The sequence below is a fragment of the Myotis daubentonii genome, chromosome X (assembly GCF_963259705.1).
Source record: "Myotis daubentonii chromosome X, mMyoDau2.1, whole genome shotgun sequence".
In the NCBI taxonomy this organism is placed as follows: Eukaryota; Metazoa; Chordata; class Mammalia; order Chiroptera; family Vespertilionidae; genus Myotis; species Myotis daubentonii.
The window spans coordinates 2288731-2305511 of record NC_081861.1 but is presented as its reverse complement, the minus strand read 5'-3'; the positions used below and the strand labels follow the sequence as shown (position 1 = coordinate 2305511).

Sequence of the window (16781 nt, the reverse complement as noted above, 5' to 3'; positions counted from 1 at the left end):
TCATAGTGTGGTAATGTACCCCACGAATCACAGAAGGACGCTTCAAGAAGTCGAATTAAAGAGTCGCATTTATTGCAATCCGGGACTATGAGGGGCCATTCCCCAAATCTCATCGTGATAAGATGGCCACAAAACCAGGTTAATATAGGCAAAAATCACAAAGGTATTGATTACATCCCAGGGTTTGGAATGAGGAACCTGGTTCGCAAAAAAAGCAGTTTACAGAAGCAGAATTAAGCATGTTAATTACAGATTTGGGTCTCTGTTTCACTGAATTGACAGAAACACATTATCTAGAGCCAGGGGGTCTTGAGACCACTGGGTTGCCAGGAACTCATTATCTAGAGCAGCCGTGGGCAAACTATGGCCCGCGGGCCAGATCCGGCCCGTTTGAAATGAATAAAACTAAAAAAAAAGACCGTACCCTTTTATGTAATGATGTTTACTTTGAGTTTCTATTAGTTCACACAAACACTCCATCCATGCTTTTGTTCCGGCCCTCCGGTCCAGTTTAAGAACCCATTGTGGCCCTCGAGTCAAAAAGTTTGCCCACCCCTGACTAGAGCCATTGAGGTAATTTAGAGTAATTGTCCTGGTCTTGGGACCACTGAGTCAACTGGAACGCATTATCTGTGGCCACTAAAACAATTTAGGATAATTGTGCTGTCCTGTTTCCCAGGTACAGAAGAATGTGCTTCGATAACCAGTCAGATCACAATCAATGGGATAGTCACGTTACAATCAATAAGGCATTCAATCGAATGGGATGACTTTTACAATTTAGAAAATCAAAGTAACTTTTCTATTGTTAAACGAAGCGAATAAGCACAGAAGCCAAACAGCAAGGTTAAAGTTAAACTACAGTTTCTACCTGAGATGATCGCTACCATCCTTCAGTAGGAGATACTCAAACATCTGTGGGAGAATGAATTAATGGACAGATGAATACCCACTATGTGCACAGTGCTGACACTTATTTTGGGCTGTGCCCATGCCTGATATGTTTAATTTGCAGCATTTTGTACACCAAATTAGCATAAACCATTATCCTCTTAGTGATAATAAACTCTAAATTGTTGGATGTAAAACATTTGGTAAGAATTTATGGAATTATTTTAAACTTAGTGAAGACATGTAGCTATTAAATTTCTAAAGTCCAATGAATTTTTTTTTAAAATATATTGTATTGATTTTTTACAGAGAGGAAGGGAGAGAGATAGACAGTCAGAAACATCGATGAGAGAGAGAAACATCGCTTAACCTGTCTGAGTTAGGATGTCACCTGACTCCGTGCATGCTCCAGTGTGAGGGTTTGTTCCATGGAAGAACACATCCCAGGTGAGTGGGTGCATTGGGGAGGGAATTGGCACTGTGGGGAGCTCACCACCTGTGGGGTCTAAATATCCCCCCCTAGAGATTATTTTGTCCTCCTAATCTCCCCCCTCCTTCTCTACCATTTCCCACAGGGCTGCAGGCCGAGCTGGGCTGAGAGAGATCAGAGATGAGTGACAGGAGGGCCCATGGACAACCCCACGGTCCCAGACCGGCCTCTGCCCTTCTTGCTGGCTGTCTTTCCAGCCCCAAACTTGGCCTCCCGTTCCTGTCCTGATCATGTCTTCTGTCCCCTGGAGGTGGGTCCCTAACTGACAGACTGAAATTGTGTATATTGATACCTCCACAAACAAGTGTACAGAGCTGCTCACGCTGTCAGCCACTCAGAGACACTGTGACAGGGCACAGGATATGCGATACGCTCACATACACATGCTTGCACACATGTATGCAGACCCACAAAGACCTCCTGGCACGCAGTACCTCAGGTCACACTGCTAGGTCGCCACATTCCGTCCTACACAGCCCTTGGTGAGCATCCCAGAAATGTTTATTGAGCAAATGCTGTGCCTGGCACACATGCTGTCACACCGTCTCAGAACCACCCTGCATGGTGCACAATCACATGAGCACAGCCTCACACGTTGCCTCAGCACACCCCGTTGCACACATACCCCCACGTCCCTTCATACAGTCACTGGTGCCCCGTTTCTCACAGTTGTCTGGTGTCATGCACACCATCTCTCAGAACCTCACCCCCATGGTCACCACCTCACAGAGCAGTCAGCCACTACACAGTCTCTGCCCATGACGTGTGCATGTACAGGCCATATCATACACCCTGGTTGCTGTCACACGTGGTCTCACATACTAGTACACTCTTATACTTGCACATCATAACCCACTATCATGAAGGGTGACACGTGCTGTCTCACACGGCCTCACGCCATCACCAGAGAACCACAGGCACTGTTGCACACCCCACCTACCACGGCTCTTTATTCAGTCCCACTCAGACTCACACCTCCAACTTCAGAACTCTGATGATTTATTTTACAAATCGTCGATGGTCCAGACCAAGAGCTGTTGGGGGGTCCAGAGGTTGGGTTGTAGAAACTTCTGGCTCCACGCGGAGAGGGACCCTACCCCTGCTCTGAGTCATGCTCTGTGTCCTCATGGGCTGAGTGGCGCCTCCACAGTGCTGGTGGTGGTGGGAGGCACGGGGCCTGTGGGGAAGGCGCCTCTGGGTGAACCCAACAGGGGCCCGGGGGAAGGCATGAGGTGGCTGACAGGCCCAGACAGCACCTCGGGGCCCGGGCCTTGGTAGAGATGGGCAGTATCAGGTGGGCCCAATCTCAAGCCCGAGGCCACTTCCCCACAATTCCCACCATCGCTGCCCCCAGCCACCACCATGAAGCCACCAGCCACAGCATCAGCCGGTCCTGTGCCTCCCAGGCTCGACACTGGCTTCTTTTCTTTCTGTGATGGCCTTGGTTTTCGAGACTTTATACCACCCTTCTGCACGGTCCGTGGTCGGTTCACCTGATGAAAGAGAGGCCATGAGTGTTCCCCAACCTCAGACTTTTGCCTCTGTGTCTCCACCAGGGACACCCTTTCCACCCCACTCCTTAACAGTGGGGAACTGGGTCAAGGACTAGGGGAGCAGGCCCCAGCTGCGACACAGATAATGCCCTAAGGAGTCATGAGCTTGTGAGGCCCTAAGCGATGGAAAGGCTGAGGGAGCCTCTAGCCATAGGACTAGCTGATGGCTGGAGGGGAGGGGGAAGGAAAGGAGAAATGGAGGAGAGAGAAGGGAGCAGGAGGGAAAAGACAGGGCAGGGAGGAGATGAAGGTGTAGAGAAGAGAAGGGTGATAGGGAAGGAGGAGGGAGTAGAATAACAGGGAGAAGAGAGAAAGGGAGATAGGAAGAATACAGGAAAGGAAAAGGAGAAGGAAGGCCAGGTTAGTGGGATGGGGGTGCAGGGGGCAGGCTCCAAGAGGCAGGGCACACCTGGTGTCGCTTGTAATAAAGGCCGCAGGCATTGCACACGGGGTCTCTACCAGCATTCAGCCGCCACACTGCCGTGATGGTTGTCTGGCAGTTGGTGCACTGGGCACCTGCACGCTTGCTGACCTTCTGGGGGCAGCAAGAAAATGAGGGTCAGTGCACTGGTGGGTGGAGGACCCAGGAGGTGAGGGTCAGGGTGCAGGCAGGGCTTCCTGGACAAGGCATAGACCGAGGGTGCTCTGAGGGGCGAGGACATGGCCTCCTGTCCCGGGGCTTTCCAGATGGCGTGGGGTGCTTCATCAGTGGTGCTCAGCGTTGGCGGACATTGGACTCCCTTGGGGAGTCGAAAACAATCCTGATGCCCAGGCAGCGCCCCAGACCAAGTAAATCAACCCATCTCGGGAGGGCCCCACGGTGATCCCAGTGTGTAGCCAAGGATGAAAAGTGCAGTGCAGGGAGTGGACGGCGTGCCTGCTTGCAGCCCGAGGGTGGGCTGAGGGTAGACACTCCTGTACAGAGCTGGGTCCCTGAGTGGATGGGGCAGGGAGGGGGGATGTGGGTTCTCATAGAGTGTGAGGGCAGAGATCCCTGCCCGGAGTGAGAACAGAGTACCTGGGTGAGGGGAGGCCGGCCTGGGCTCTTACCGGGCGCCTCTGGGGCTTGTGGTGCCTAGTCATCGTCTGACCACCGGCATTGCACAGGTAGCACTGTGGAGCGGCTTTCGCTCTGCCGGACTTTCGCCCTGCCGGACTGTCGCTGTGCCTGGTACACAGGCTATCACAACGTCTCAGAACCACCCTGCATGGCGCACAATCCCAGGCCTCTGGTGAGGTGGACAGGGGGCAAGAGGGACCAGGCTCAGCCCAACTTTGCCTTGGACCCCATCCCCCTCCTCAACCTCCCTGTCCCTTTGGGGGAGCCTCACCACAGGTGGACAGGGGCAGGGTACCTTGGAGGTTGGGGGAGGAAGAGACGGCTGGATTGGGGGGGCTTCTGGTTGGAGGAAAGAAGCTCCTAGGAAAGTCGGGGGGCCCGTAGGCACTGCTGGGGACAGGGATGGAGGAAGGCTCTGCAGGCCCCAGCATCAACAGGTCCGGACTCAGTCGCTGTGCGCTGATGGTCTCGAGGAAGGTGCCTCTTGCATAGGAATCTTCTGAGGCCTGGGGAGGGGTGTACTCCCAGGTGGGGCTCACAGATGCGGGAGGGTGGAGCCCAGTGCGTCCATAGGCCCAGCTGGCGTATGGTGAGCCTCCTGGGGTCCGCTCCAGACAGCAGAGGCATGCATTAACCTCGAAGACTGTTTGGGGTGTGAGTGGGTATGGGAAGGAAGAAAGAAGGGAACAGAAGGTCTGAAGCCATCCTGCTTTCAAGATGCGGTGATTCCCAACAGCCCCACGTGGTGGCCAACCTTCCCACCTTCCCATAGGTTGCCAGAGCAGCTGCTGGCCATTGGGTGACTCCTGGGTCTGAGTCCCACTGCTCACTCTGGCAGCTGCAGTCACCAGCAGCCTTTTCCCAATGGGCTTTTAGCAGAACTTTGTGGAGCCCCATGGGCCACTCAACTAGGCTCACCCCCACCTACTTACCGTATTCATTCCCAATGATGCAGTCTGGGGATGTACGTTCCCAGGTCTGCACATACACAGGGAACCTGATCCACACAGCCTCGGGAAGGCTTCTGGCCATTTCTAAGATGGCCGCTTTGTGGGGTTCTACCCTGGCTAAGGGTCTCCATGGATACCCCAGCAACATGGAACCCTGCCAGAAGAGCCAGTGCAGCAGCTGCCTGCATATGCTCCAACTGGGGCTGGGGATCAAACCTAAACCCAGGTGCATGCCCTTGTCTGGGAATCAAACCCGAGACCCTTCAGTGCACAAGCCCATGCTCCAACCACTGACAACACCAGCCAGTGCTCATCAGAGGGCCCATGAGAGGTTCCTATGGGCCAGGCCTGGAAGTTGCGCATGTCACTGTGCTCACGCCATTGATCAGAACTGTCACATGTCCACCTGTCATTGCAAGGGAGGCTGGGAATGTGAGTGAGTCAGGAAGAAAGGGGAACAGGGTTGAAAAGCCTATAGCAGTGCCTGCTACAGGATTCTGTAGACTCCCCAGAGCTACGCTGTTTCATGTGGTGGCCACTAGCCACAGTCAAGACAGTGGCTCCTGTACAAGGGGAGGGCAAGGCTTCCAGACCAAGGCTGCCAGAGAGAGTCACATCAGGGCTTCCTATACAGGGTCAGGAGGGTGTTTCCAGAGGGCAAGTTTAGAGGTTCCTATGAACGATCAGGTCAGAGATTCCCGAAACGGGTCAAGTTACGGATTTCTGTTGGAAGTCAGGGATAGGTTTCTGCAGAATCCAGCACTGTTATAGGCAAGGCTTCCTGTAGAGGGTCAGAGCCATGAAGCCAGCACAGTGTCAGGGCAGGAGGTCCTGTGCCAGGTGGGGCTGTCGGTGCCTATATAGGATGAGGTCTGGACTTAAAGCAGGGGGTCAGGGCAGGTGCCTCCCACAGATTCAGGAAAGGTTTTCCATGTAAGTTCAAGATTGAAGTTCACATTGAGAGTTGGATCACAGGTTCCGGTGGACTCTGTGGGCTAGGGTGTGAGGTAGGGATTGTTGTGCAGAGTGACGTCAGGGGTCATTGTCAACAATGCAAGCAAGGCTCCTGAACTCAATCGGGGTTCCCAAGGAGTTTACAGATGGGGATTTCTTTGTTTAAAATATATTTTTAAAGATTTCAGAGAGGAAGGGAGAGGGATAGAAACATCAATGGTAAGAGAGAATTTCTGCAGACAGAGTCAGGGAGGTGGTTTCAGAACTAGATTTTAAGATGAGCAAAGTGGTTCTAAAATGCTACCTGGACGGGAGGGCTGCAGTGCAGTGTGAGGACAGAGCTGTCCCGTCCAAGGTCCAGGCAGGATTCCTATAGAGATGGAGTCCCATGAAGAGGGTCAGGCCAGGCATTTCTATAAGGGTGGGTGGGGCAGGCTCTGTCCTGCCACCAGGGAAGGCGGAGGTTCCTGTGCTGTGGTGGCAGGACAGGGTGCCTCCTGTAGAAGGTGAGGACCGGTGATCCTGCTCAGGGTCAGGATGGGTTTCCTGTTGATCAGAGAAAGGGTTCCCTTAGAGCTCCAGTATCAGAGAGGCTCCTGAACCAGGCTAGGGCTGCCGTTTTGATAGGAGTTGGGGATCCGGGGCTCCTGAACACGGCGGGTCCAGGGGCCTGTCCAGCACAGGTTCTGCAAGAGGTTTCTGTTCAAGACGAGGACAGGGGCTCCCACAGGATGAGGAGGCTGGGGTTCTGTGGAGCGGCCAGGGAAGTTCTGGACAATCCCTGTCATGAGCAGGGACTACTGTGGTTCCTCAGTGGGCCAGTGTGCGGACGAGCTGAAGGGGTGCTGTTCTGTTGATGCTCAACCACTGAGCCACACCAGCCGGACTAGAGTATTTTTTCAGGTGTTCATGAAGGAAAGCACCTGAGCCTTCCACTGTTGTTGACCACAGTGAGCACTCAGCAAACGGTGCTGCTTGTGGTTAGGAGCCTCTGGGCCGTGTGGGACTAAGTCACGGAGCCTAGCTCAGCCCTGTGCCACCAGCTGTGCGGCCTTGGGAGAGACGCTTAACCTGTCTGGGTTAGGATGTCACCTGACTCCGTGCATGCTCCAGTGTGAGGGTTTGTTCCATGGAAGAACACATCCCAGGTGAGTGGGTGCATTGGGGAGGGAATTGGCACTGTGGGGAGCTCACCACCTGTGGGGTCTAAATATCCCCCCCTAGAGATTATTTTGTCCTCCTAATCTCCCCCCTCCTTCTCTACCATTTCCCACAGGGCTGCAGGCCGAGCTGGGCTGAGAGAGATCAGAGATGAGTGACAGGAGGGCCCATGGACAACCCCACGGTCCCAGACCGGCCTCTGCCCTTCTTGCTGGCTGTCTTTCCAGCCCCAAACTTGGCCTCCCGTTCCTGTCCTGATCATGTCTTCTGTCCCCTGGAGGTGGGTCCCTAACTGACAGACTGAAATTGTGTATATTGATACCTCCACAAACAAGTGTACAGAGCTGCTCACGCTGTCAGCCACTCAGAGACACTGTGACAGGGCACAGGATATGCGATACGCTCACATACACATGCTTGCACACATGTATGCAGACCCACAAAGACCTCCTGGCACGCAGTACCTCAGGTCACACTGCTAGGTCGCCACATTCCGTCCTACACAGCCCTTGGTGAGCATCCCAGAAATGTTTATTGAGCAAATGCTGTGCCTGGCACACATGCTGTCACACCGTCTCAGAACCACCCTGCATGGTGCACAATCACATGAGCACAGCCTCACACGTTGCCTCAGCACACCCTGTTGCACACATACCCCCACGTCCCTTCATACAGTCACTGGTGCCCCGTTTCTCACAGTTGTCTGGTGTCATGCACACCATCTCTCAGAACCTCACCCCCATGGTCACCACCTCACAGAGCAGTCAGCCACTACACAGTCTCTGCCCATGACGTGTGCATGTACAGGCCATATCATACACCCTGGTTGCTGTCACACGTGGTCTCACATACTAGTACACTCTTATACTTGCACATCATAACCCACTATCATGAAGGGTGACACGTGCTGTCTCACACGGCCTCACGCCATCACCAGAGAACCACAGGCACTGTTGCACACCCCACCTACCACGGCTCTTTATTCAGTCCCACTCAGACTCACACCTCCAACTTCAGAACTCTGATGATTTATTTTACAAATCGTCGATGGTCCAGACCAAGAGCTGTTGGGGGGTCCAGAGGTTGGGTTGTAGAAACTTCTGGCTCCACGCGGAGAGGGACCCTACCCCTGCTCTGAGTCATGCTCTGTGTCCTCATGGGCTGAGTGGCGCCTCCACAGTGCTGGTGGTGGTGGGAGGCACGGGGCCTGTGGGGAAGGCGCCTCTGGGTGAACCCAACAGGGGCCCGGGGGAAGGCATGAGGTGGCTGACAGGCCCAGACAGCACCTCGGGGCCCGGGCCTTGGTAGAGATGGGCAGTATCAGGTGGGCCCAATCTCAAGCCCGAGGCCACTTCCCCACAATTCCCACCATCGCTGCCCCCAGCCACCACCATGAAGCCACCAGCCACAGCATCAGCCGGTCCTGTGCCTCCCAGGCTCGACACTGGCTTCTTTTCTTTCTGTGATGGCCTTGGTTTTCGAGACTTTATACCACCCTTCTGCACGGTCCGTGGTCGGTTCACCTGATGAAAGAGAGGCCATGAGTGTTCCCCAACCTCAGACTTTTGCCTCTGTGTCTCCACCAGGGACACCCTTTCCACCCCACTCCTTAACAGTGGGGAACTGGGTCAAGGACTAGGGGAGCAGGCCCCAGCTGCGACACAGATAATGCCCTAAGGAGTCATGAGCTTGTGAGGCCCTAAGCAATGGAAAAGCTGAGGGAGCCTCTAGCCATAGGACTAGCTGATGGCTGGAGGGGAGGGGGAAGGAAAGGAGAAATGGAGGAGAGAGAAGGGAGCAGGAGGGAAAAGACAGGGCAGGGAGGAGATGAAGGTGTAGAGAAGAGAAGGGTGATAGGGAAGGAGGAGGGAGTAGAATAACAGGGAGAAGAGAGAAAGGGAGATAGGAAGAATACAGGAAAGGAAAAGGAGAAGGAAGGCCAGGTTAGTGGGATGGGGGTGCAGGGGGCAGGCTCCAAGAGGCAGGGCACACCTGGTGTCGCTTGTAATAAAGGCCGCAGGCATTGCACACGGGGTCTCTACCAGCATTCAGCCGCCACACTGCCGTGATGGTTGTCTGGCAGTTGGTGCACTGGGCACCTGCACGCTTGCTGACCTTCTGGGGGCAGCAAGAAAATGAGGGTCAGTGCACTGGTGGGTGGAGGACCCAGGAGGTGAGGGTCAGGGTGCAGGCAGGGCTTCCTGGACAAGGCATAGACCGAGGGTGCTCTGAGGGGCGAGGACATGGCCTCCTGTCCCGGGGCTTTCCAGATGGCGTGGGGTGCTTCATCAGTGGTCCTCAGCGTTGGCGGACATTGGACTCCCTTGGGGAGTCGAAAACAATCCTGATGCCCAGGCAGCGCCCCAGACCAAGTAAATCAACCCATCTCGGGAGGGCCCCACGGTGATCCCAGTGAGTAGCCAAGGATGAAAAGTGCAGTGCAGGGAGTGGACGGCGTGCCTGCTTGCAGCCCGAGGGTGGGCTGAGGGTAGACACTCCTGTACAGAGCTGGGTCCCTGAGTGGATGGGGCAGGGAGGGGGGATGTGGGTTCTCATAGAGTGTGAGGGCAGAGATCCCTGCCCGGAGTGAGAACAGAGTACCTGGGTGAGGGGAGGCCGGCCTGGGCTCTTACCGGGCGCCTCTGGGGCTTGTTGTGCCTAGTCATCGTCTGACCACCGGCATTGCACAGGTAGCACTGTGGAGCGGCTTTCGCTCTGCCGGACTTTCGCCCTGCCGGACTGTCGCTGTGCCTGGTACACGGGCTATCACAACGTCTCAGAACCACCCTGCATGGCGCACAATCCCAGGCCTCTGGTGAGGTGGACAGGGGGCAAGAGGGACCAGGCTCAGCCCAACTTTGCCTTGGACCCCATCCCCCTCCTCAACCTCCCTGTCCCTTTGGGGGAGCCTCACCACAGGTGGACAGGGGCAGGGTACCTTGGAGGTTGGGGGAGGAAGAGACGGCTGGATTGGGGGGGCTTCTGGTTGGAGGAAAGAAGCTCCTAGGAAAGTCGGGGGGCCCGTAGGCACTGCTGGGGACAGGGATGGAGGAAGGCTCTGCAGGCCCCAGCATCAACAGGTCCGGACTCAGTCGCTGTGCGCTGATGGTCTCGAGGAAGGTGCCTCTTGCATAGGAATCTTCTGAGGCCTGGGGAGGGGTGTACTCCCAGGTGGGGCTCACAGATGCGGGAGGGTGGAGCCCAGTGCGTCCATAGGCCCAGCTGGCATATGGTGAGCCTCCTGGGGTCCGCTCCAGACAGCAGAGGCATGCATTAACCTCGAAGACTGTTTGGGGTGTGAGTGGGTATGGGAAGGAAGAAAGAAGGGAACAGAAGGTCTGAAGCCATCCTGCTTTCAAGATGCGGTGATTCCCAACAGCCCCACGTGGTGGCCAACCTTCCCACCTTCCCATAGGTTGCCAGAGCAGCTGCTGGCCATTGGGTGACTCCTGGGTCTGAGTCCCACTGCTCACTCTGGCAGCTGCAGTCACCAGCAGCCTTTTCCCAATGGGCTTTTAGCAGAACTTTGTGGAGCCCCATGGGCCACTCAACTAGGCTCACCCCCACCTACTTACCGTATTCATTCCCAATGATGCTGTCTGGGGATGTACGTTCCCAGGTCTGCACATACACAGGGAACCTGATCCACACAGCCTCGGGAAGGCTTCTGGCCATTTCTAAGATGGCCTCTTTGTGGGGTTCTACCCTAGCTAAGGGTCTCCATGGATACCCCAGCAACATGGAACCCTGCCAGAAAAGCGAGTGCAGCAGCTGCCTGCATATGCTCCAACTGGGGCTGGGGATCAAACCTAAACCCAGGTGCATGCCCTTGTCTGGGAATCAAACCTGAGACCCATCAGTGCACAAGCCCATGCTCTAACCAGTGAGAACACCAGCCTGTGCTCATAAGAGGGCCCATGAGAGGTTCCTATGGGCCAGGCCTGGAAGTTGCGCATGTCACTGTGCTCACGCCATTGATCAGAACTGTCACATGTCCACCTGTCATTGCAAGGGAGGCTGGGAATGTGAGTGAGTCAGGAAGAAAGGGGAACAGGGTTGAAAAGCCTATAGCAGTGCCTGCTACAGGATTCTGTAGACTCCCCAGAGCTACGCTGTTTCATGTGGTGGCCACTAGCCACAGTCAAGACAGTGGCTCCTGTACAAGGGGAGGGCAAGGCTTCCAGACCAAGGCTGCCAGAGAGAGTCACATCAGGGCTTCCTATACAGGGTCAGGAGGGTGTTTCCAGAGGGCAAGTTTAGAGGTTCCTATGAACGATCAGGTCAGAGATTCCCGAAACGGGTCAAGTTACGGATTTCTGTTGGAAGTCAGGGATAGGTTTCTGCAGAATCCAGCACTGTTATAGGCAAGGCTTCCTGTAGAGGGTCAGAGCCATGGAGCCAGCACAGTGTCAGGGCAGGAGGTCCTGTGCCAGGTGGGGCTGTCGGTGCCTATATAGGATGAGGTCTGGACTTAAAGCAGGGGGTCAGGGCAGGTGCCTCCCACAGATTCAGGAAAGGTTTTCCATGTAAGTTCAAGATTGAAGTTCACATTGAGAGTTGGATCACAGGTTCCGGTGGACTCTGTGGGCTAGGGTGTGAGGTAGGGATTGTTGTGCAGAGTGACGTCAGGGGTCATTGTCAACAATGCAAGCAAGGCTCCTGAACTCAATCGGGGTTCCCAAGGAGTTTACAGATGGGGATTTCTTTGTTTAAAATATATTTTTAAAGATTTCAGAGAGGAAGGGAGAGGGATAGAAACATCAATGGTAAGAGAGAATTTCTGCAGACAGAGTCAGGGAGGTGGTTTCAGAACTAGATTTTAAGATGAGCAAAGTGGTTCTAAAATGCTACCTGGACGGGAGGGCTGCAGTGCAGTGTGAGGACAGAGCTGTCCCGTCCAAGGTCCAGGCAGGATTCCTATAGAGATGGAGTCCCATGAAGAGGGTCAGGCCAGGCATTTCTATAAGGGTGGGTGGGGCAGGCTCTGTCCTGCCACCAGGGAAGGCGGAGGTTCCTGTGCTGTGGTGGCAGGACAGGGTGCCTCCTGTAGAAGGTGAGGACCGGTGATCCTGCTCAGGGTCAGGATGGGTTTCCTGTTGATTAGAGAAAGGGTTCCCTTAGAGCTCCAGTATCAGAGAGGCTCCTGAACCAGGCTAGGGCTGCTGTTTTGATAGGAGTTGGGGATCCGGGGCTCCTGAACACGGCGGGTCCAGGGGCCTGTCCAGCACAGGTTCTGCAAGAGGTTTCTGTTCAAGACGAGGACAGGGGCTCCCACAGGATGAGGAGGCTGGGGTTCTGTGGAGCGGCCAGGGAAGTTCTGGACAATCCCTGTCATGAGCAGGGACTACTGTGGTTCCTCAGTGGGCCAGTGTGCGGACGAGCTGAAGGGGTGCTGTTCTGTTGATGCTCAACCACTGAGCCACACCAGCCGGACTAGAGTATTTTTTCAGGTGTTCATGAAGGAAAGCACCTGAGCCTTCCACTGTTGTTGACCACAGTGAGCACTCAGCAAACGGTGCTGCTTGTGGTTAGGAGCCTCTGGGCCGTGTGGGACTAAGTCACGGAGCCTAGCTCAGCCCTGTGCCACCAGCTGTGCGGCCTTGGGAGAGACGCTTAACCTGTCTGGGTTAGGATGTCACCTGACTCCGTGCATGCTCCAGTGTGAGGGTTTGTTCCATGGAAGAACACATCCCAGGTGAGTGGGTGCATTGGGGAGGGAATTGGCACTGTGGGGAGCTCACCACCTGTGGGGTCTAAATATCCCCCCCTAGAGATTATTTTGTCCTCCTAATCTCCCCCCTCCTTCTCTACCATTTCCCACAGGGCTGCAGGCCGAGCTGGGCTGAGAGAGATCAGAGATGAGTGACAGGAGGGCCCATGGACAACCCCACGGTCCCAGACCGGCCTCTGCCCTTCTTGCTGGCTGTCTTTCCAGCCCCAAACTTGGCCTCCCGTTCCTGTCCTGATCATGTCTTCTGTCCCCTGGAGGTGGGTCCCTAACTGACAGACTGAAATTGTGTATATTGATACCTCCACAAACAAGTGTACAGAGCTGCTCACGCTGTCAGCCACTCAGAGACACTGTGACAGGGCACAGGATATGCGATACGCTCACATACACATGCTTGCACACAAGTATGCAGACCCACAAAGACCTCCTGGCACGCAGTACCTCAGGTCACACTGCTAGGTCGCCACATTCCGTCCTACACAGCCCTTGGTGAGCATCCCAGAAATGTTTATTGAGCAAATGCTGTGCCTGGCACACATGCTGTCACACCGTCTCAGAACCACCCTGCATGGTGCACAATCACATGAGCACAGCCTCACACGTTGCCTCAGCACACCCCGTTGCACACATACCCCCACGTCCCTTCATACAGTCACTGGTGCCCCGTTTCTCACAGTTGTCTGGTGTCATGCACACCATCTCTCAGAACCTCACCCCCATGGTCACCACCTCACAGAGCAGTCAGCCACTACACAGTCTCTGCCCATGACGTGTGCATGTACAGGCCATATCATACACCCTGGTTGCTGTCACACGTGGTCTCACATACTAGTACACTCTTATACTTGCACATCATAACCCACTCTCATGAAGGGTGACACGTGCTGTCTCACACGGCCTCACGCCATCACCAGAGAACCACAGGCACTGTTGCACACCCCACCTACCACGGCTCTTTATTCAGTCCCACTCAGACTCACACCTCCAACTTCAGAACTCTGATGATTTATTTTACAAATCGTCGATGGTCCAGACCAAGAGCTGTTGGGGGGTCCAGAGGTTGGGTTGTAGAAACTTCTGGCTCCACGCGGAGAGGGACCCTACCCCTGCTCTGAGTCATGCTCTGTGTCCTCATGGGCTGAGTGGCGCCTCCACAGTGCTGGTGGTGGTGGGAGGCACGGGGCCTGTGGGGAAGGCGCCTCTGGGTGAACCCAACAGGGGCCCGGGGGAAGGCATGAGGTGGCTGACAGGCCCAGACAGCACCTCGGGGCCCGGGCCTTGGTAGAGATGGGCAGTATCAGGTGGGCCCAATCTCAAGCCCGAGGCCACTTCCCCACAATTCCCACCATCGCTGCCCCCAGCCACCACCATGAAGCCACCAGCCACAGCATCAGCCGGTCCTGTGCCTCCCAGGCTCGACACTGGCTTCTTTTCTTTCTGTGATGGCCTTGGTTTTCGAGACTTTATACCACCCTTCTGCACGGTCTGTGGTCGGTTCACCTGATGAAAGAGAGGCCATGAGTGTTCCCCAACCTCAGACTTTTGCCTCTGTGTCTCCACCAGGGACACCCTTTCCACCCCACTCCTTAACAGTGGGGAACTGGGTCAAGGACTAGGGGAGCAGGCCCCAGCTGCGGCACAGATAATGCCCTAAGGAGTCATGAGCTTGTGAGGCCCTAAGCAATGGAAAAGCTGAGGGAGCCTCTAGCCATAGGACTAGCTGATGGCTGGAGGGGAGGGGGAAGGAAAGGAGAAATGGAGGAGAGAGAAGGGAGCAGGAGGGAAAAGACAGGGCAGGGAGGAGATGAAGGTGTAGAGAAGAGAAGGGTGATAGGGAAGGAGGAGGGAGTAGAATAACAGGGAGAAGAGAGAAAGGGAGATAGGAAGAATACAGGAAAGGAAAAGGAGAAGGAAGGCCAGGTTAGTGGGATGGGGGTGCAGGGGGCAGGCTCCAAGAGGCAGGGCACACCTGGTGTCGCTTGTAATAAAGGCCGCAGGCATTGCACACGGGGTCTCTACCAGCATTCAGCCGCCACACTGCCGTGATGGTTGTCTGGCAGTTGGTGCACTGGGCACCTGCACGCTTGCTGACCTTCTGGGGGCAGCAAGAAAATGAGGGTCAGTGCACTGGTGGGTGGAGGACCCAGGAGGTGAGGGTCAGGGTGCAGGCAGGGCTTCCTGGACAAGGCATAGACCGAGGGTGCTCTGAGGGGCGAGGACATGGCCTCCTGTCCCGGGGCTTTCCAGATGGCGTGGGGTGCTTCATCAGTGGTCCTCAGCGTTGGCGGACATTGGACTCCCTTGGGGAGTCGAAAACAATCCTGATGCCCAGGCAGCGCCCCAGACCAAGTAAATCAACCCATCTCGGGAGGGCCCCACGGTGATCCCAGTGAGTAGCCAAGGATGAAAAGTGCAGTGCAGGGAGTGGACGGCGTGCCTGCTTGCAGCCCGAGGGTGGGCTGAGGGTAGACACTCCTGTACAGAGCTGGGTCCCTGAGTGGATGGGGCAGGGAGGGGGGATGTGGGTTCTCATAGAGTGTGAGGGCAGAGATCCCTGCCCGGAGTGAGAACAGAGTACCTGGGTGAGGGGAGGCCGGCCTGGGCTCTTACCGGGCGCCTCTGGGGCTTGTTGTGCCTAGTCATCGTCTGACCACCGGCATTGCACAGGTAGCACTGTGGAGCGGCTTTCGCTCTGCCGGACTTTCGCCCTGCCGGACTGTCGCTGTGCCTGGTACACGGGCTATCACAACGTCTCAGAACCACCCTGCATGGCGCACAATCCCAGGCCTCTGGTGAGGTGGACAGGGGGCAAGAGGGACCAGGCTCAGCCCAACTTTGCCTTGGACCCCATCCCCCTCCTCAACCTCCCTGTCCCTTTGGGGGAGCCTCACCACAGGTGGACAGGGGCAGGGTACCTTGGAGGTTGGGGGAGGAAGAGACGGCTGGATTGGGGGGGCTTCTGGTTGGAGGAAAGAAGCTCCTAGGAAAGTCGGGGGGCCCGTAGGCACTGCTGGGGACAGGGATGGAGGAAGGCTCTGCAGGCCCCAGCATCAACAGGTCCGGACTCAGTCGCTGTGCGCTGATGGTCTCGAGGAAGGTGCCTCTTGCATAGGAATCTTCTGAGGCCTGGGGAGGGGTGTACTCCCAGGTGGGGCTCACAGATGCGGGAGGGTGGAGCCCAGTGCGTCCATAGGCCCAGCTGGCATATGGTGAGCCTCCTGGGGTCCGCTCCAGACAGCAGAGGCATGCATTAACCTCGAAGACTGTTTGGGGTGTGAGTGGGTATGGGAAGGAAGAAAGAAGGGAACAGAAGGTCTGAAGCCATCCTGCTTTCAAGATGCGGTGATTCCCAACAGCCCCACGTGGTGGCCAACCTTCCCACCTTCCCATAGGTTGCCAGAGCAGCTGCTGGCCATTGGGTGACTCCTGGGTCTGAGTCCCACTGCTCACTCTGGCAGCTGCAGTCACCAGCAGCCTTTTCCCAATGGGCTTTTAGCAGAACTTTGTGGAGCCCCATGGGCCACTCAACTAGGCTCACCCCCACCTACTTACCGTATTCATTCCCAATGATGCTGTCTGGGGATGTACGTTCCCAGGTCTGCACATACACAGGGAACCTGATCCACACAGCCTCGGGAAGGCTTCTGGCCATTTCTAAGATGGCCTCTTTGTGGGGTTCTACCCTAGCTAAGGGTCTCCATGGATACCCCAGCAACATGGAACCCTGCCAGAAAAGCGAGTGCAGCAGCTGCCTGCATATGCTCCAACTGGGGCTGGGGATCAAACCTAAACCCAGGTGCATGCCCTTGTCTGGGAATCAAACCTGAGACCCATCAGTGCACAAGCCCATGCTCTAACCAGTGAGAACACCAGCCTGTGCTCATAAGAGGGCCCATGAGAGGTTCCTATGGGCCAGGCCTGGAAGTTGCGCATGTCACTGTGCTCACGCCATTGATCAGAACTGTCACATGTCCACCTGTCATTGCAAGGG

The 16781-nt window shown here is 55.7% G+C and overlaps 3 protein-coding genes across 3 annotated transcripts; all 3 read right to left on the bottom strand.

The window, feature by feature from the left end:
• Positions 1-2505: 2505 nt before the first annotated feature.
• On the bottom strand, positions 2506-4935 carry LOC132224715 (erythroid transcription factor-like). Its single transcript, XM_059679821.1, has 5 exons — positions 4927-4935; positions 4266-4500; positions 3985-4163; positions 3344-3469; positions 2506-2874 (listed from the first exon to the last, which is right to left on the bottom strand). Exons 1-5 carry the CDS (start codon positions 4933-4935, stop codon positions 2506-2508), a joined length of 918 nt encoding a protein of 305 aa, XP_059535804.1.
• A 3278-nt stretch (positions 4936-8213) lies between these two features.
• LOC132224714 (erythroid transcription factor-like) lies at positions 8214-10643 on the bottom strand. The gene is made up of 5 exons (XM_059679820.1): positions 10635-10643; positions 9974-10208; positions 9693-9871; positions 9052-9177; positions 8214-8582 (listed from the first exon to the last, which is right to left on the bottom strand). Exons 1-5 carry the CDS (start codon positions 10641-10643, stop codon positions 8214-8216), a joined length of 918 nt encoding a protein of 305 aa, XP_059535803.1.
• Positions 10644-13921: 3278 nt separating this feature from the next.
• LOC132224713 (erythroid transcription factor-like) lies at positions 13922-16351 on the bottom strand. The gene is made up of 5 exons (XM_059679819.1): positions 16343-16351; positions 15682-15916; positions 15401-15579; positions 14760-14885; positions 13922-14290 (listed from the first exon to the last, which is right to left on the bottom strand). Exons 1-5 carry the CDS (start codon positions 16349-16351, stop codon positions 13922-13924), a joined length of 918 nt encoding a protein of 305 aa, XP_059535802.1.
• Between the last annotated feature and the right edge of the window lie 430 nt (positions 16352-16781).

Bases quoted from the DNA above. Each gene is read 5' to 3' on its own strand.
- LOC132224715 (XM_059679821.1), bottom strand. The intron at 4,164-4,265 runs GTGAGGCTCCCC...CCACCTCACCAG, and splicing joins CCTGCCCCTGTCCACCTGTG to AGGCCTGGGATTGTGCGCCA. The intron at 3,470-3,984 runs GTAAGAGCCCAG...TGCTGCCCCCAG, and splicing joins ACAAGCCCCAGAGGCGCCCG to AAGGTCAGCAAGCGTGCAGG.
- LOC132224714 (XM_059679820.1), bottom strand. The intron at 9,872-9,973 runs GTGAGGCTCCCC...CCACCTCACCAG, and splicing joins CCTGCCCCTGTCCACCTGTG to AGGCCTGGGATTGTGCGCCA. The intron at 9,178-9,692 runs GTAAGAGCCCAG...TGCTGCCCCCAG, and splicing joins ACAAGCCCCAGAGGCGCCCG to AAGGTCAGCAAGCGTGCAGG.
- LOC132224713 (XM_059679819.1), bottom strand. The intron at 15,580-15,681 runs GTGAGGCTCCCC...CCACCTCACCAG, and splicing joins CCTGCCCCTGTCCACCTGTG to AGGCCTGGGATTGTGCGCCA. The intron at 14,886-15,400 runs GTAAGAGCCCAG...TGCTGCCCCCAG, and splicing joins ACAAGCCCCAGAGGCGCCCG to AAGGTCAGCAAGCGTGCAGG.